The sequence below is a fragment of the Symphalangus syndactylus genome, chromosome 11 (genome assembly GCF_028878055.3).
Source record: "Symphalangus syndactylus isolate Jambi chromosome 11, NHGRI_mSymSyn1-v2.1_pri, whole genome shotgun sequence".
Classification (NCBI taxonomy): domain Eukaryota; kingdom Metazoa; phylum Chordata; class Mammalia; order Primates; family Hylobatidae; genus Symphalangus; species Symphalangus syndactylus.
Window position 1 is genome coordinate 124,918,926 of NC_072433.2, and position 20,663 is coordinate 124,939,588.

The 20,663-nt window shown below is 40.3% G+C and overlaps 1 protein-coding gene across 1 annotated transcript in view; it reads right to left on the minus strand.

Annotated features, from left to right (window-relative positions):
- The window catches only part of MAF (MAF bZIP transcription factor), a 388,207-nt gene that overhangs the window by 355,538 nt on the left and 12,006 nt on the right, over positions 1 to 20,663 (minus strand). Inside the window, exon 2 of the mRNA XM_055299650.2 lies at positions 17,807 to 17,868. Within this exon, the coding sequence (XP_055155625.1) occupies positions 17,835 to 17,868 (34 nt within the window). The 3' untranslated portion in view covers positions 17,807 to 17,834. The remainder of the gene's footprint in view (positions 1 to 17,806; positions 17,869 to 20,663) is intronic.

The window sequence follows — 20,663 nt, forward strand, 5'->3', positions numbered from 1 at the left end:
ATGGGTGTCTGCGGATGGCCCCTAATGGTCCCTGGTGTCTTCTGCTGGGTTCCTGTTGTAACTCACAAGATGACCCACAGAGTTGTTAAGAGCCCAGGTGTTGGAGTCAGACAGACCTGGGTTCAAATTCCTGCTCTATCTGGAAAATGGGAAGGCCTGTGGGGAGCCATCCTAATTCATTTATTGCCTTGAGACATGCCTACCTCATGGTAGGTGAGTCTGAAGGTCTTTTATCTTCTCAACGTTTCACTTCACCAAATTTTCATTGAAACAGGCATACACTGAGGCTGGAAACATGTAGGTAAAAATTAAACATCAGGTTTTTTAGCGGCCACATGCACTTGAGCACTGTTGGAGATATCATCTGGTTTCTGAGTCTTGGATCTGGCCTGCAATACTAAATAGTTGCTGTTATTTTTGCTGCTGTTCCTGAGTCCTTGCCATGTGAAAACTAGAAATTTGCTGCCTTTCCACCGTTTAATGAACCTACAAATTGAGAAGTAGTAAGTGAGCATCTTGGACCCTTCAAGACAACCTTCAGAATCAAGGCCTGTGTAAACATCTAACAGAAATGGCAATAATAGATCATGTTTACTGAGCACTTCTAGGGGCTTTACGTAGATTATCTCCTTTAATCCTCACAAGCATTCTTCAGAACACTGACTCTGTTACTGTGCCCATTTTACAGATGAGAAGAACAGATCCACAGAGGTCAAGCCCCCTCATGCAAGTTTATGTCACTAAATTAATCAGCTGGGAGGTTAAGCATGTCTACCATGTACTGAGCACTTCCTGCCTAAGTTCCTGCACGGTCTCATTCATTCTTAGCAACAATATAGAAAGACAGGTCTCACTATTCCCACTTCACCTAGGAAGCCAAACAGCCTCAGAGACTTTAAACCAGAGTTTCTCAGGCCCAGCATAATTGACATCTGGGGTCGGATAACGCTTTGTGGGAGGGTCTTCCCTGTGCATTGTAGAATGTTTAGCATCATCCCTTGTCTCAACCTCACTGGAGGCCAGTGGCCCCCCAACCTTGAGTCTTGGCAACCAAAAATGCCTTCAGACATTGCCAAATGTCCCTGGAGAAGCATCCTCCAGTTGAGACCCACTGCTTTAAACAGGTGAGTTTCTCTGGGTGAGAGCGGCAGAGCTGGGGATGGGACGTGGTCTATAACTCCTCTATCAGATTGTTTTCCAAATCCTGCTTTAGTTACTGAAGGCAGAGGTTCTCAAGTGCTCAAATGTGGTCCCTGTTCCAATATCACCTGGACACTGGTTTGAAATATAATTCTGAGGCTCTACACTCAGACTGCCTGAATCAGAAACTCGGGGTGAGGCCATGCAATGTGTGATTCTGATGCTCACTGAAGTCTGAGAACCCGTGCCTTAGAGCAGTGCTTCTTAGCCTTAGCTACACAGTACAGTCAGCCAGGGAGCTTTGAAAAAATTATTGATGCCTGGGTACCACCCCAGGATTATTTAATTGATCTGGGCTGGGGAATAGGTGTTGGGATTTGAAAAGCTTTTCAGATGATTTTCACAAGTGACCAACTTTGGGAACCACCAACCTAGAGGGAGCTGTTCCCGGCTCTTAGGGAGGCAGGGGTCAAAGTATAACAAGTTAAATATAAACAACTGATGTTGGCTTCATGATCCATCAGCTGGAATCTGGGAGGGATGCAGCAAAGACCAGGTGGTGGGATCCTTTGCTGTCAGCTTCAAACCATAGCCCCCAAAGCCCGGCTCCTCCTGTCTCCTGTCTTTGTTCTTTTTTGTTTTGTTTTGTTTTTTTGGATCTTTCTTCCATTGATTTATCTAAATTTCTTCAGGGGTTTGGAAGCTATTTAGTTAGACTCTACACCAGCTCAAAAGGTTAAGAAAGCCACTAAAATTGACAGGTTGATGCTTTTCATGCTGTTGGACATATCTGCAAGGTAAAGGAATCATTGCTTTGGATGGAAATACGATTTACCTTCCTTTCTAACACTGACTAAGCATCCTCCTGGGCTATGCCTCATCTAACCCGTCCCTCCAGCCCTGGCCTTCCAAAATGTCCTGTTATCCACCCATCCCTCCTCAGCTCTTTGCTTGCCTATCTTCTCCCCAGTCTTTCAGATTCCAAAGCCATTTCCTTATTAACCTAGCCATGTTCCCTCCTATCCTATTCCCTATAGCCCTGGAGCATCCTATGACTTGTTCCTGGGTATCCATAACCTCTCCATTTTCCAAGATCTTTCTTTGACATCTCCAGCCCACAGCTATCTCTAACTTCTCTGTTTATTTTGTGCTTACCACCAGACTAGCAATAGTAGATATACATTTGATACTCTTCTGTTCAAATTGTTCATCTGGAAAGCTCATGCAATGGTGTGCTGCTAAATGTTTAACAACTGGCTCTCCGGGTGGGTCAGGATAAGGAAAGGGGCTCTGATTTTACAGCATTTGTATTCCCTTCTGCAAATATTCCCACTATGGCCAATTTCATGCTACGAATGTAAAGTCCCTAGATGTGGAATTGAGAAGATACAATACAACTGGTTCTTGAGAGCCCATGCCTATGGGCATACTACTGACAGTCAATCCAGCAAACATTTACTGGGAATATGTTCTGTGTGAGTTTCTGTGCTAAATGCTGAGCGTAAGGAGGAAAAGAGCAGCCAGCTGGTATTGGCACTTAATAGATGCTGCCTGGGCTCATTCATTCAACCTGTAGAAGAATTCCATCAGATCTGTTCTAGCATTCTCATCTGAAAGGTGAGGGAACCAAGCATCTATAGAGGGAAAGTGACTTTCCCAAAGTCACAAAGCTAGAAAGGTCTGGCACTGATGTCTGTGTAGTTTGCTCCACCCTCAGGAATCCCCACATTTCCAGTTAAAAAAAAAAAAAAGTGGTCCTTTGCTACATCCAAGACTGTCTGAGCTGACATTTCCTTAGAGAGAAGTACTTCTCATAGATATTCAAATTGGGCTGCATAGAACCTAGAGTCCCAGGGAGATAGGAGTGGGAGGGAGGAAGGTCTAAGAACTTGGAGAATCAGCTCCACCCTCAGTGGCTTCCAATTTCTCTTTTACATAGTGATCCCAGATAAACGTTCGTTTTCCAAAACGCCTCCTCTGCAGAAACAAAACAAAATAAAACCAGTTTGAAAACATCTGATTCATGCCAAATCCCTAAATTTATGGAGGTGGTAACTGAAGCCCAGGGAGCTTCTAGCGGTCATTTCCACCACTCCATAATTCTTTCTAGCCTGGTGCAGTGTTAGCATACTACAAGAAAAAAACATCTCAGCGAATTTTTTTCCTCTTTTTTTTTTTAAAAAATGCACCAAAGCCCAGTGCTTCCCCATAAAACGGGAAACTGTTAAGGCAAAATTTTAAGCATGCCGAGAACTGCATCCTATAGGCCAAACGTAGTGGGTTCAAATCTCTCTATGCTCTGCTCTCCTAGGTTAAGGCAGGATAGATCCATAGGTCTACAAGGTTTCCAGCCTTGGCGTCACCAGCTTCTCTTAACCCAGTCAAATCTAGATGCACGAAGGAGTTCCAACTGCACCCATGCTGGAAATGCTTTTCAACCACATTGAACAAAACATGTTTTACATCATTTATTTGCAGGAAGTTTTGTCCCTGCTTCCAGGACTTCCCCCAAATGCAACAAGGTCAAAGAATTAGAACTGCAAAATCTCCCCCTTTCTTTGCCAGCCCCTGCCCGACTCACTCTTCATTTTCCTTCTCCTGAGAAAAGACTATGAGTGCATTGCTGTATTTTAAGATATAACTCACAAATTAAAAACTGAAAGAAGAAACACATTTTTCTGTCAATGGCTTAAGGGGATTCCACCTCTAAGCTGCTGCTAAAGCTTTCTTAGTCTTTTTTACATTTGTAGCATTTTGGAGCAATTTGCTGGAGTCAAAGAAAGTAGTGAAATTTCCACAACCAACTTCAAAGCCCCAAATCCTGTATCAGTGGAGGGGAGTCTGGTAGCAACACCAGAGGGGCCGTTTTTCAAAGAGGTGTGTGGAGGGACGTGCGAGGCATTTTTGCCCTGCGTCCGCGATTGATGTTAATGGCAGGCACGTGACCAAATCCCCATGTAATTCTTTGAAAAATGCCCCTCCCTTTCTTCCCCCAACACTTTTGGCTGTGACAATGCAGATGATACAGAAAAAGCCTAGAACACAGGAACCGCTGCCACAGCTCAATGAACAATACCAGCCTTAATTCAATTAACGCACATAAGTCTCTTTTATCTGGTGGAGAGCTCAGAGCAAATTCAGGTTGATCAGGAGGAGGGGCTACCTGCACGGTTTCACATTTGAAAATGTTTCACATTTGAAAACTGAATTCTAGGCAGAAGCGGCTTCAGAGGAGGGAAACATGCCAAATGCCAGGGCACTGACCACTTTAGTTCATTCCTCTCCTGAGTTTCAGCCTCCTGTTTTCATGCCTTATTTGGCCTGACCTTCGAATTTCTTCTTGATCTGTGCCCTGTCTACCCATCTTGGCCTGTGTCTGAGGCAATCCTTCCTCCCCAACTCACACACATAAACACACTGTTTATTCCAGCTATATGCAAAGTGCTGTATTGAATTAAAATCCCCAAACATTAAATGTGTATAGAAAGGTGTTATGTCCGTGAATATTCTGTGCTATAAGATGCTATAAATATTAGCTGCTTAAGAGGTTACCCAATTTAAATGCTCACAACGGTGTATGGAGACTGCCAATCATTCTACGTTCTAGCCAAAAGAAAGTATCATTATTATGTGGTTTTGAGGAAGATTGAACATTGTTTCATAACATTATTGGCCATTCATATGTACTTTTTTTTCGAAAAACTGTCCATTCTTCTCTGGACATTTTCCTATTAGGTCATTTATCTTCTTATGGATTTCTAGGAGCTATTTATATTAAGGAAATTAGGTTTTTGACTAACTTGTGGTTGCAACTTTCCCCATTTAGTCTTTTCATATTTTTGTTGTGTTTTTGTTTTTTGTGCTTTTGCTCTGCATAAGTTTTAAAAGCTTATGTAATCAAACTTACCAAGCCTTAGCTTTATGGCATTTGGGTTTTACATCAGGCTAAAGAAAATCTTCCATATCCTAGATTAAAAATCTAGGTTACTTTTGATACTTTTGAAGCTTTTGCTTTTATGTATGGTGTTTACAAAATGGTTACACCCCTCCTGTTCACCTCGTAAACCCATGTTTGAAAAATTCCCCTCCCTTTCTTCCCCCATATCTTCTGGAAAACATTGATCAAATAGGACCAGCATTTATGTTTTTAACTCTTAATCAATAATAAATCTTGAAAGCAAGAATGTGTCTTATTTGTTTCTATATCCTCATCACAATGTTCATTTTCTACTGCATAGGTAATACACAATAGATATTTGTTCAATGAAATATTAAAATAATTAAAGCTTAATAACTTTGACAACAAACTAGTCAGAGAAAAAAAGACGAACTTTCTAATATATGTCCAAAGAAGAACATTAAGTAATAGCACTAGTGCAGACTACATTCAACAGGCTGTCCAGGAAAGGAAACTTAGTCTGCAAAAGTGACAAGGAAATGTCATCCTAGGGGTCTCTTGAAAACCTAGAACAAAGTTAAGTGAATAACTTCTAATTTTGACAGATTGCAAAGATGTCATCTTGGTCATTTCACAAACTTTTACCAGGCTCTTACCTCCCGTTTGTTTGCCTGTTTGTGTACCTAATTGCTTATTCAGGTATACCCTGCCACATTCTGGAAAGGATCTGAGACAGCTACTATGCGCTACTCACCGATACAGGCCTGTGTTGGACACAAAAATAAATGAGGCGTGAATTTCATGCTCACAGAGTTTAGCGTCCAAGAGGAGATGAGAAATTTAAAACGTAACTATCTTACAAGGCAGAGTGTAGAGTGCCTTCGGAGCAGGCCCACTTTTGTGCGGTTTAATACCATGCTTTAGTGGAGAATCAATGAGTCTGACAGCATGCGATCAAGTATCTTGGTTAATTCCAGCCAGCACCATTTTCCCTCAGTCCTGGTTCTACTCTAGCCCCAATCACACAGTAAATAAGTGTCTGATGATGACAAATAATATACATATCTCACTGGTATCTGCAGAAGTCTGTGCTAATAATTTGGGAATACCTCCATCCTTGTGACTTGATAACTAAATACATTATTCTCTTTTCTCTGCAGAATGTTTTTAAAAACACCATCAACACCATTAAAATGAGCCATTCTAACAGCTCAAAACCGTCTGTGTATCTGTCCTGGTTTGGATGCTGGCTCTGGGATGAACTGATCACTTCACTGATTTTGTGAGACCCATGGAAGACCGCTGACCATAGCTCAGTTGACCCATTTTCCAAAGGAGAAGAGTGAGACTCAGCAGGGCAATCAGGGGAATGTGACCCACCCAGGTCACATGGCTGCTTTAGTGGCTAAGTCTGGCTTCAAACTGAGGCTTCTGGACACAAACTTCAACTCACTTTCCCTGGGTACCTTACCTGACTGCCTTGGCCTTGCTTATAAAGAATAACATTTATGTTAATGAAGAACTAGGAAAGGCAGATGAAGCAGGGGAAATGTAAAGCAACTGTTCATCCCTTTCCATTTTAAACTGGACCTTAGAAATGCTGAGTTGTAAAACTCTGAGTAAAATGTGGGAAATTCACCAGCAGCTTCTTCCCTTTCCGGGTTTCAGTAGATAACTGTGTCCCTGGGGTTCTTCTACTAGGAGTTCTCAATCTTAATTGTACATCAGAATCACTGGGAATTTTTTTTTTTTTAATACTGATGTCTGAGCCCCACCGGCCACTGAAGGTTCTTGATTCAATTGGTCTGAGGCACAGCATCAATGTTTTTAAAGCCCCACAAACCAGTCTTTGGATTCAGAGACCCGTTTATGCCCCAGTCCTACTCACTCCTCTCTTCTAAAGGGGTGCACATGAATCTCAGTACAAGTTTCCTTCTCCCCTATTGGGAACTGGTCATTGCTCAAGCCTTACCCAATCCCATGACCCCATTATCGGAAAAGCAGGCAGCTGATCATGAAGGCCCACCCTTGGCTACTGCTGATTGAACACGAGATATACACCTGACAAAGAGGAGCCAATCAGCTATCTTTTCTGACAATTCCCATAACCCCATTTTCAGAAAACCTAATGAAGCAGGCAAGGGGCCATGAGGACTCACTCTTAGCTACTGCTGACTGGACAAGAGATCAACACCTGACCAAGAGGAGCCAATCAGCTATCTTTTCTGAGAATTGGAGCTTAGAGACTCTAGCCAACCTCTGCTGAGGGTTTAAAAGGAACGGGCATGTATAAGGTGGGACCCAGGGGTGATGGTGGGAATAACTTGTACTGCACAGCAGAGAAGGCCTGCCTGCTTTCTGGAGATAGAACAAAGCAGATGTGCAAAAAGAGAAAAGGGAGGAAAGTGGGACAAAGAGAATGTAACTTCATCCCCAATTTTTCCTGCAAGCCAGCTTCTGTTTTATATCCTTAATAGATACCTTTATACCTATAATAAAGGAACAGAACCCTGAAAGCATAGTTTTTATGTCCAAAGAATCCCTGGCCAAGACCCTAGGAAATTAACACATTTTTATACTACCTCTGCTTTCCTTGGAAAGCTCATTCCATCACAAATGTCTGGGCCAATTTAATCAGTGATCCTGGATTTTCTACAAGAGCACAGAGTCCTCAACTGGGGTCCTGAAATCCCACAGGGAGCCTATGAAGACAGTAAAGGCACTCATGAGCCACTCCCACTACTAATGGGAATAATGACCTTTACCCCATTGTAAAGACCTATAGGGTTACCCTCATAGGGTTTTCTTATCTTCTGAGTGAGTGAGTATACATCAATGGAATTATATCACTGCTCTTGCTTTTCCAATTAATAAAACGAATACAAAAAATGACAAATGAATTTTTCAGATAAAGGTTTCATGGGGGGAGATTAATAAAAGAGTCCTTTGGTACTTAAAAAAAAAAAAAAAAAAGGACCAATACTTTAGGCAACCATTTTTCAAAAGTGCCCCACACAATGCGAATTCCATGAGACGACTGATTAAAAAACTGGTTCCACGTTAGTGGAAGTTTGAAAGATACCCTATACCACCTGAGCTGGTCCTTCCCCATGGAGGGTCATCATGCATATTAGTATACAAAGCCTCTGAGGTGGACGATAGCAAGATTAAATGTTTAACTTTCTCTGACCCTTAATTTTCCTAAATTGTTTGACCACAAAACTCCCTAAGCACAACTTTATTTTTCAGGAAGAGTGCTATTTTTTTTTTCAGAGGAGGGCAGCTATAAACTAATGTTGTATGTTTTTCTTAGTTTTCCAATCTTGAAAAAAGTGTAGGAGGGAAACGTCCAATATCATAACAGCAAAGTGATTCTAAAACAAACCAAGGCTTGCAAGGTGTCAAGGTCAAATTTTTATTTCATATAATATTGTCCAAGGCCAAGCATGGCAGACTGTTTACCCTGGGCCAGGTGCTTTACATACATTATCATATTTAATCCAGGCGCTTTACATACATTATCATATTTAGTCCTCTACACATGCCTTTGAGGGACTATTCCTATCTTACAGATGCAGAAACTGTGTATCCTTTTTAGTGTTACTACAGATTTTGCTGATAACTTTTTATTAAATGGGACTTTTATTAGAGTGATTTAATGCTGATTTATCTTCACTATCCGACAATTTCCTGAGTGCCAACAGTGCACCTGATACTTTACACATTACAGGGTGTTAAGGAAATGTGCCATATATTGTTTTTTAAATGGTCATAAAAGGACACTCTCTTTTTCAGTAGAAAAAGCCGCTCATTACCTACCAATATCAAACCACAGAATCATTTGTTTTCAGAGCCGGAGGGGTCCTGGATCAAGACCACTGGCAGCCACAGCTCCAGCCTTGATACTAATCACATTATATGCATTTTCTTCTGGGCCTCAGTCAACCCCACTCAGAAAAAGATGACAAAGAAGGAGAGGGCACCTGGGCTCCTACTACATGTGCTGAGGTCAAAAACGGGCTGCTTAACTGAGGAGGAATGACAGAATCAACTGGTTGAGATAGTGTCTATCTAGAAATATCTGCTTGACTGTAGTGAAGGGTCAATTGATACCTTAATTGCTTTGTGCCTGAGTCTCCTAATCTGTATAAAGGAGATTAAAATATCTGCCTCTCTATCTATTGTTAAGGGTAAAAGATGACATAGGTCTGTTGTCCAGGAGACACTCGGTGCATGGTAGCTGTTGTCATCATAGCCCATGGAAGCTTTGGGTGACCTCCAAAGGGCAGGGTTTCGGGGAACATCACTGTCTTCTGCTCCACGGAAGTTGTCTCTAAATCTTGACAGGCCAGAATGGCCCTCAAGTGATCAGAAGAAATGCTAAATGTTAACTCTTCTGTACATATTTAAAAAATCTGATTTTCAGAATAGTCTCCACTGTTGTACAGTTAAAGAAAAATAAAAGTCTATCTATAGTAAAATTTTGTGATTAAATATTATGGTGCAATGCCCCAAAAATGAAATGCTCTGAATCTTGACTGTGGATCTCCATGGATATTTTAAAACTTTCATCGACCCTTTTTTCTACATTTTCCTCTTCATTTTGGTGATCTTTGCAGAAACTGAGGTCTGGGTAACCTCTTACTCAGTCTGTTCAATACCCTTGACATTGGTTACATATGCTGGCATTCTGGTTTCAAATTTATGTCTTTGGTACCTTTATAAAAGTATTTCCCAATCTCTGAACTAATGAGCCCATAATAAATAGCAAATAACAAGCAGAAAAGCTGCTTTAAAAATATATATTTCAATTAATGAGATAATCTCGCATTAATTTAAAATGATCACTTTTTTAAAACCAGCATTTATAAATTTAACTCCTTGGCTAAACATTTTAATGTATACCTATAATATGCTATGTGCATTGTATTTGTAATTTACAGAACACATTGATTTTTATTTTACTTTACTGGCATGCTTTGGGGTGAGTTTTTTTAAAGATTTATACCAGGGACCCATTTTGCCCCAGAGAGCCACACCATGCTCTCTTCAGTATTAATGAATCCAAAGACTAAATGCCCAGGACTCAGGTGGATGCCGATATTTGCATTGATACTCATGATCAATTTCTTCTCTACTTTCACACGATGTATCGTTTTTCAGATGTAAAGATTTTATTATGTAGTGCTTTGTTTCTAGATAGAATTCTATAGCTCTATTCGTTTCTCATATTAACAGGTTAATATTTAAATTTGAAAAAAACAGACATGGAAATATAAAATGAGAGAACTACAAGACTCCCCCAATAAATAACACTTGTCTCCCATTTGACAAATATTAGAGAAGCTTTGACGCACAAAGCCTTTTAAAAAGCCATCCATCCAAGTTCAAACCCAATGGTCCTGAAAAACAGATAAATAATTTTCACTTGCTATTAATCGCAAATTATTTTTCATTTAAAAAAATTAATTAAACACACTACATGAAATAAATATTTCAGGCGACCAGCAGCAAAATGGGAAAATATCATGTGTTTGGAGCTTTAGTGCCCTCTGAGTACAGAAATTTATTTGCAGCAAGCAGAAAATAGACAGCAAGCATAAAAATACAGCAGAGTCCCCCTAGTAAAATTATTTATCAAGCTAACAAGGGAGGGACCCTTCCAGTAACAACAAGCCAGCTAGGAAAAGACATGGCTTTATATTTTACCTTTGGGTTAGCAAACCAGTAAAAATGCCAACTGACAAGCACTTCACATAAACATTTCTTTCTAAATGAGCTTCCTTGTTAGGGGGAAAGAAAAAAGAAGTCTTCCAAACTAAGGAGCCCTATAGCTTACAAACAGAGAATTCTAGCACGCATACTCTGATTCTTTCACGCAAAAATAATACTCCTTCATGACAAAATAAGGAAATGTGAATTATGACTGGAGTTTAAATAAGAAATTAGAAGTTCATTACAGAAAATGTGCTTATATCCCATCAATGTATCCTTATACTTGGATGTTAGAAAAAGTCACAGTTTCAGATGATGCTTTTTCAAGACCAGCTTTAACAATCTGTGAAACAAAACACATATATATTTATATACACAGATATATATGTACTGACATTGCCTCTAACATACAAGCCTCATTGCTATATTTTTTCAAATATTTATTTTATGAGCAAAACCCCAAAGTCGGTTTTTACAGTTTAGTTTACCGATACCAAACTTTGATTATAAATTACAAGTCACTTTATTGCCGCTTGCAATACCAAAAGAAAAAGGAAAAACGGAAAGAAAAGAAACAATAAAAGGAACCCTTGAGTCACAGTGGCCTGATCCCAATTAAATTTTAAAGAAATAGTAAAAAGATGCATTCTCCGAATAACTGCCTCACCGCCTCCTCAATAGCTCTACAAATAACTCCTGACAAATTCACAATGAAATCACACACTAGGATCTCGTCTTTCCTAAAGTGAAAATGTCGTTGGTTAACAGTGGCAAACATAGGAATGTGCCTTTTTTATTATTATTAGTGTGGAAGGAAATGATGCTGAAGAGGATGGGAAAATCTGAATGGCACTGTGACATGTTGAGTAAAGACAGAAAGAAACATCTTGCAGGAGTCACACACCAGCCCAGCCTCCTACCAATACTGGAGAAAATAAAATTTCTCAGCAACAGCAATGGCATGTTTTTTATTACTAATATCACCCCTCTCAAACAAAATACGAGGAAAACAAATAAAAAGAAACCCTTCCTTATTATTCCCCCCTCTCTTGAACAGAGTGACATTTTACCACGCCTCTGTCAAATCTCTCACTCTCAGGCAGAGACCAAGTTGCACCCTGTATTTTTCTTCCAGGGTCAGGACCAAAACACTCCAACGCTAACCCTATCAGCCTGATTTGAGAACTGGGTCTATTATGTGGCCACAGATCTGTGGGGATGGTTTGCAGCACAGGTCATGTGCTATTTCATGACCATAGCCTTTGTTGCCCTTAGACTAGGGTCTTGTCAGGATGCAACCAAGTGATCAAAGATCAGAGCAAACAGATGGAACATTCTAAATAACAAGGTTCCCCAAACTGCACATGCTGACTAGAGTGCCTAGGACACATCAATGAACAACTTTATCACTGACAAATAAGATGAGGACAGGCTGAAAGCAGTTCTGAAAGTTCTGATTCTGTGGTTCCGCTGGATTAAAAAAACATTGAGGATGCAGAGGCAGTATGTCGGGGGAAAGAATGGGATGCCAGGGGGCTTCAAAGGTCTGATGAGCCTCTAGACGTTGCTTGGAGGGAGAACAGCTGGGATCCCTCAGACCTGGGCAGCTGAGCGGCCCCAGCTCCACAGCTTACAGAAATCCTGGCTCCATCACAAATTTTTTTTCCTCCCCTACTGTGACAGATCCAGCCTCAAACCTCCAAACCTGCTTGGTAAAGCTCATGTAGCCTGTGCACTTTTCATTTTCATTCTACCAGGTAATGGTGAGAAACTGTTCCAGGCTTTAAAAGGAGAAAATAAATAGAAGAAAAATTAAAAAGTAAGAAGTCTGGAGAAAACCAATACCAAATAAACCAAACAGCCTTTGAGCATCGGGAAAGAACTTCAAGTATGTGCTACCCACTGGAGCAAAGAATGAGAAAGCAGTTCTTACTTTGGGTCAAATAGGTCAACCTGGGTAAAGGAATTTCTGATCTCTCTTGGCTACCCCGACTGCTGAGAGAAGAGAGATGCCAAGCATCTCTTCCAGCAGACTCACACACCTTCTAAAATGCAATGCTTGATTTCAACACTATTAAATGTACAGTGAGCACCTTAAGTTTTTTTAAAAGAATTCTAATCGCTCCATTAAAAGGAGAGAGAGAGAGAAGAGGAAAAGAAGTAATGAAAGTTAAATAGAAAATTCCATTCTGCTATTCAAAATGTTCAGCCCAGTAAGAGACCCTCATGTTCGCTTTCTTCCCCATTTCCTGTTCATCAGGAATGAACCTCATTTTAAAATATAAACAAGCCAGAGGCACACCACAGCAGTATAGACTCAGCCCTTTAATTAACTACCACCGGTAACAAAAGGTCTCTATTTTGATTAACTTTGCAGAGCGGGGAGTCAACCCTGGCGTTAGAATCCCTTTAAATAATTACAAACCCCAACTCAACTCTGCTGCTGGCAGCACCCAGGAGCCAGGAAAGAAGAAAAGAAACTTTGTCTGTGGAACCCAATTTAAAGGAAGAGCGACCGCAGGGTCAATTTCTTGGAGCATTTCAGATCAATTCAATTCTCACCTCCACTGCCTACCTGCTAGCAAATGAACTTACCGTGGTTTTCAATAGACTGAGAGGACTAAAAAGAAATTGTCACCAGCTGCATGTGAAAAAAAACACATTATTAGATGATGCTTGCCGAGGGAAAACACAATCCTACCAACAAAAATCTCCCTTCGCCTCTCTTTTTGGACTGTCATGCTCACCGTACTGATGATTAAGTTGTACAATGCGCCCCTGGATTGTTAATTACGTGTTAATGTCATTACACAGGCTTACACCTGAGGTCACTGCTGGGTGGCCATCTTGTCTCTATTGACAATACCTGTAAATCTCTCAGCTGGTTGGATTTTCCCACTGAGCACCTGACACTATGTCATTTGGTATTAGTTCCTATCTGAAATTTTGCAAGTGCTAATAACTTTACTATATTTCCTATAGATACAGAAAACAGAGGCGTGCTGAATTTTCCCACTGTCTTACTGTTGTCCTACCATTTTCCTAATAGTGAAAAATAGAGACCAAAAACAAACCCACAAAACTCAACCCTGCTGCTTTAGCTCATTTATTGCTGATAATTTCATTAGGTGTCAGGAGAAGCCAAAACTGTAGACACAAAACAACAACTTTACAGTAATTTTTGGATGGAGGAAATAAAAGACTCAGCAAGCAGCACGTGAAGGGAGTTTAAACATTGGCATCTGTGAACGGCGGCAGTAAATCGGAGATTTTGGCAGGTGACTGAATGTGTGCTTTTAGAATGAAAGCTCTACAGTAGCATCATTTTGTTTTAAGTAATGAATGAATGCTGCACTTGTGCAGAAATTCCTTCTTATTTTATTTTTTATTTCTAAATGCTTAATGTTTCTTTAAGTTGGCTCCTTCAATAGTACCCCAGAGTTGACTGAAAATAATACAAGTTTATATGGCATAATTAGGCTAGTTACACTGCACATGCTCTGCTATAATTAATTGACTAAATCGGCTCAGTAGTGGGCCAGTGCCCACAGAAAGAAAAACGTTAGCCAGCCTTTATGGAAAGGGGGTGACGTGGTAGTTAGGGAGGAGTATAATCCAAATAAGTAACAATAACAAAAAAAAAAACAATTAGGGTAAGTCCAAATAATAAAATGCTTTAAATGAAATTGTTTGGCCTTATTTTCTCAGTGCCAACAGATATATTGATATAATTAGCTTGAGACATATTCGTCAAATTTGGGATAGATGGGTCTCTGCTCCAAATCTGCAGCAGAGACAGCATTCTCCTACCTTCCCTTCTTGTGGGTAGTGGATTTACTCTTAAAACCGAGTATTTAGAAGCCCTGAGGGGCCTTCAGTGAAGATGGGGTCAAGACCAGCCACCTGGATTTTTCAAATAGAGGCACCAAGAAATCAGAACTCACAGTGATGGTTTTCACATGTCTTTTATATGGGACCACGTGGTTCACCATTCCTGTTAAAATATGTTTCGTTATGGCTTCTTTACTTTTATATTTGAAAGAAGTAGCTATACGCATTGCGCTAAGGCACCCACACCAACACTCATCATCAGGAAACCACATTTGCATTTTATTTCTGGATGATTATGGGCAACACAGAAGGTCAGGCGTGCAAGATAGAAACAAAATCTCTGAGTACTTTTCACTGTTTTTGTTTTGCTTTGTTTTTCCCCAGTTCACAAAATCATAAAGCCTTCCTTACGTTTGACAACTGTTTGAATTCATGTCATCGGATTAGGTGCAACCAGGGTAAAAGATGTCCACTCCATCCACCGATTGTAAGACTAGAAAAAACATATCGATGGGTACTTAGGGCCCAGGAAGTGCTGTTTATGCCAGTTCCATCAGTTTCTTCCTTAGGTGACAGGGAAGCTACAAATGGGCCTCTCCCCTAGGTAAGTGTCCCACCTGCCCTGCCCTGAGGCAGCTCTGTAAGGCTTGGTTGCATCCGGATGGGTCTTAGCCAGTGTCAGGAACATATAAAAGGGGCAGAGCATAGACATGAGCAGGCTAAGGTCCATACCCATGTTCTGATCTGTCTTTTAGCGGATAAGATGCAAGAACTTTTTTTTTTTTTTTTTGAGACGGAGTCTCACTCTGTCGCCTAGGCTGGAGTGCAGTGGTGCAATCTCGGCTCACTACAACCTCTGCACCCAGGTTCACGCCATTCTCCTGCCTCAGCCTCCCGAGTAGCTGGGCCTACAGGCGCCCGCCACCACGCCCGGCTAATTTTTTGTATTTTTAGTAGAGACGGGGTTTCACCACGTTAGCCAGGAGCAAGAACATGTTTTGAACGCCTACTTTCCACTTTGGTGGAAACCACGGTTAGTTGTGTTGTCTCCTTGTCAAAACTCAAGATAGAATACAGCCTCAACGGCAGGTTCAAAAGCCGCCTTTAGCGGGAGGTTAAAACATCATCATCATCACGTGTTTCCCTGGCAAAGATGGTGCCATGGAAAAATTTACATCAAATAGCCAAATCCGGTGAAAGGCATACAAGTAGTGTGCAATTGTTGTCTATGTTAATCTTCATGTTAGAAGCCCTGTTTTAAGAAGGAACAGTCTTGGTGCAGCATGCATGTTGGTTGATTTGCGTATGTTAAGCTGTTACATGCCCTAATGAAAAATGTTAGTCAGGATCAAGGGATGCTACTGAAATAGAGATTTTAATCTTTTTGAGATACCACTTGGGATGAATATTTTGTAATATGTCCAAGAACCATAATATAATCTAGAATGCTTCTGAGAATACATACAAGGTAATTAAATGACTCCCCAAATAGCTTATGACTTAGTTTTTATATCCTAGCCTAGAAAATTGTCAGAAATAAGCCATGAAGCTGTACATGGTTGAAATTAGCCAGAGAGCAGAAAAGCTAGTGGTTCATCATTTTTGGCTTCCATGACTGAAATCCCTTAACCAAGGTGACATTCTGAAAATAAACTAAATAACTCCCCCAAGAGTACCAAGTATTGAACTTTTCATATATCAGCTTATAATATCTAATATCACAGAGTAACTTCAAGGAATTGTCCTTCTCCTCCCCAAATTCCCCATCTGACCAAATGCCTTTCTCTTCCTTGCTCTCACCTGTCAGTCATGTTCACAGCTGAAATTTGATTTCTTTCCCACCAGTAACCTTATATGAAATATTACCAGGGGGTAAGGACCAGTGTGAACCTTGCCTTTCAAGTTCATTAACTCTTTGCTCAAAATGGATGGTTTCAATGTCACGAAACCTGCCAGTGGACCTAGATCATCATATTTAATAGGTGGTTTTCACATTGTAATGATAAAGGCAGAGACAATAAAGGAATAAAGCATCGGAACTGCATGCACAGACTCAGACACACAAATTAATCCCAAATGTATACACTGAGTTTAAAACTATGTATGGGAACTATTAAAGAAAACATTAATTTCATCTAAGACTACAAAATAAACAACGAAATATTCACGATCCGGTTATTTAAAGTAAGACTCTCATGGTAGCACCGTGTAGAAGTAAGTAATCAGACACTATTTTTAAAAAGTGGGGAAAAAAATGAGGCTATGTTTTTCCAACACTCTCAGCTCACTGGATCCTTAACGTACCTCCTTTGCAAAGAGCAGCAATTTGAAAGCGTGATTTTTGCCCCCCTCAGTTTCACTAAAAACCAAAAAATATATTTCATGCAAATTTCTCAGCAAGCACAATTTTTAATTAAAAAAATCAAATGTACCATTAGCCAATAAGAGGTGATAAGAATACATAAAACTATGACCCTAAGTAATTATTGGTGTAAGAATGTTGGTCTAGTTTTCCAAATGAAGAAGTTTCATAATAAAATTCATGCTGGGACACTTGTAATTGAAAACCCATTTAAATAGCTCAATTCCATTATTTTAATAGGTGAAAATCAGGTTTCTGCTTCCCACCCATCTCCTCCTTCCCTTTCTTTCTTGTATTGAAGTGGGGAGGGGATCCATAGTCACATTTGGACGCAGAAGTGGGGACACACCGTGCTTTGAAATTACGCTAAAATGTCCAAGTGCAAGCAAGAACTGAATTATAAGTGACTGTAAATTTGAAATGTTTACGAGGCCCTGGTAAAACCGGCCAAGGGCGATGGATACTAGTTTCACAGATTCACCCAAATTATCTGACACTCAAGTAGAAGAAGCAGCTCTTTGAATGTCAATAGGCTCACATTGGATAAAGTTGAAGATCTGAGATCTACTCAAACTGGACTAGAAACTTGACATAACACATGGATATAATGAAATAAACACAGAAAAATAAATGCATGCTGGTTCTCACATATATCACACGTGTCCCTCCTCTTTGGCACCTAGTGTCACCATTTACATGACATGTGAAACCCAAATACTAAAACTAATGAAACAGGAAGTTTTCACACCTAAAAAGTTAGCAGCATTCCTTGTTTGCTTCCTTGCTTTTCCCTTCATTAAAGAAAAAAAGAAAAGGAAAAAAAAAACTCAAGCACATGCAAATCAAAAATCAAGAGGTACCTCTTTGACTTCAGGCAACTGGATTTTTTCACATCACTGACGTAGAGGATTCCCTTGGGTACCTGATTTAGTAAATATATTAAAATAAACAAAGGGTAATTAATAACCACGAAGAATGTTTCAAGAACAGTATGCTACAGGCAGCCTAACTATCTATCAAAAGGGCAGAATTACACCAACAGAAGAGTGATTTTGTTCCATTTGCTTTTGCGTGGTGGCATCAACCCTGTCAAGCCAGAGGAGGGGTTGACATGGAAGGGAATGGCCTGGGATACAAGTTCATTCCCTCTGAACTATTGCTCCTCAACTGGGAGGCTGACATAGCCATAACCCAGTGGCTGGTAGCCTGGATCAGCTTTGAAGCTGTCCTCAGTTCAAAGGGAGCTAAGAGATTCGGGGTTCATAGAAGGGAAGGATTCGAATCATTTCTGATGGGCTTCTCTCAAGCTCTCTCAGGCTGTCCACCCCTGGGAGAACCACACTGGCCCAGCTTCTGCCGGCGTGTGCTAGGGTTCCTTGTCTTCCATCTGCCCCCACCTCCTCTGTTGCTCTGTCTATTCTGCCGGCACCACTGACCTTAACTGCAAATGTTCTTTTAACAAATAGAACAGCTTAGATACTGCCTCTTTATTTATTAACTTCTGCCCTGTTTAAATTAGTAGCAGGGAGTGCTTAGAACGGTGATATGAAAATGAGGTTGCTTTAAAAAAATCTTTTGGCTTCACAGTGAATAACAAAGCACAGTAATTCAAAGTAGTTAGCTTTCTATGGTTCAAAAAACGCTTATTGCTATTAGCTGTACTAATGTAAGTGGCAAAATAATTATCATTTACTGTACAGAGTCCAATATTTTCCAGACAGCAGTTTAATAACAAAGCAAACCTGTCATTTCTTCCTATAGTTAGTCACACTATACAAGCTCGGACTGACAAAATATATTTAAAATCTAATTTAAAAAATTCAACATGCTCACAGAAAATCTGTGTACAATAACAGTGATAAACTAGTAAGTCAATCTAATTCTTTTTCCAACATGGATATTCAGTTGTTTTTCTTTAATCCCCCACACTTTTATTTGGATTACCTTACAATTGGTGTGAACAAATTGCTATGCTCATGCACCTGCTGAATTCTCTAGGCTGCTGTAACAGAACATATAATCTTTCTTAACTTACATTTTCATTCAGTGTAACCCTCTAATTCCTTCAAATGCCCTTGTATCTAAATGGTAAGACTATGCCCAATGCACTCGGATAAATAAATTCTTACCCTTCTATCTGTCAAAGCTGCCCCAAATACATTATATGCGTTTATTCACATTTTGTGTAGAAGTGCTTTTCAAATCTTAAGGTAGAAACTACTCTCCTTTACGTATTAGTATACATTATTTTTTGCCAAATATATAATTTCTATGCAAAAAAAGGATAGGAAAGAAACAAGAAACAGACTGAAGTGATAAAACCTGGAAGTGTATCAGTATCAATTGTTCTCCATTTGAAGTTCAGATGGCTAATCTCTTTAAAAAAATACTTCCCCTATAGGATTACTTTTTTTTAATCTTTAGAAACAACAGATTCTTTTAGAAACGCAAGTGAATAGAGTTTAAAAGCTTAAGAGATTGTGGGGAGAATATTTTTGTAATTCCTTGGGGGCATTGCAAACATATGTTAAGCTTCGGCAAGGAATATTTACATGAGATCATATACTGGTGAGGCATTTTTCAATTTTAGAAAATTATTACAAAGCAATAATTCGATGTAGGCTTTGCAAAATGCCCCCTTTGCCTTCCTGACCATATCATTGATAACCTCCGTTATTTTTGGAGGAAAAAAAACAGGCCTCATTAAATGTGATATTTGGCATCTTGCCTGAAATCTTATAAAGTAGATGTCCTTTTTAGATCATTGGTGTCATTTTCTTCAAGATGACCTCTACTCTCTGGCCACCTGGGGAAACCATCCTGTTATCAAAGCATTTACTTTCAAAAGAAGGGAGGGGGTTAGATTCTGTTTGCACACCTGAATAGCGTCCAAAAGCCATTGCAGTTTCTGTGTTCCTATTACCTTCCTTCAGACCAGTTACTGGGGAAAGACGGTGGGGGAAAAGGAGGTCTCGCATTGGGGTAAGAGAGATTTTTGAGCTGGGCCGCAATGAAGTAATCTAAGCCAGATGTCTATGAGCACATAGCTCTTACACTTGGATCTGTTTACCTAACAATTGAAGAGTTCTTTAAATAGCACAGGAGTGTGCACTGATATTCCAGCGAAGATTTTAAAAGGGCTCATTACCTGCACAGTGCAGTAAATTAACATGGGGATCGCAACCTGAAAACGTGTTGCAGGCTGTCAGCATGTGTCTCCACACTGCTCCGAGTCACAGAAAGTCTGGCAAAGGGAGCTTACCTGCCTTTTACGTGAGAAGATTGCCCTAAGACAGCAGTTTCAGCCCAGGCTCTGCGCATGCCTACCAAAAGACAGAGTTGACTGGTGAACTCTGCCTTTCAGATCATTTTTATTTCATAAAGTGGGAACTGTAGATTTATCTCTTTTCTTTCTTTTCTTTTTTTTTTTTTTTAAAGATACAGTCTGGCTGTTTTGCCCAGGCTTGAGTGTAGTGGCACAATCTGGGATCACTGCAACCTCCGCCTCCCAGGTTTAAGTGATTCTCCTGTCTCCCAGGTTCAAGCGATTCTCCTGCCTCAGCCTCCCGAGTATCTGGGATTACAGGCACGTTGCCCCCACGCCCAGCTAATTTATGTATTTTTAGTAGAGACCGGGTTTCACCAGGTTGGCCAGGCTGGTCTCAAACTCCTGACCTCAGGTGATCTGCTCACCTGGGCCTCCCACAGTGCTGGGAT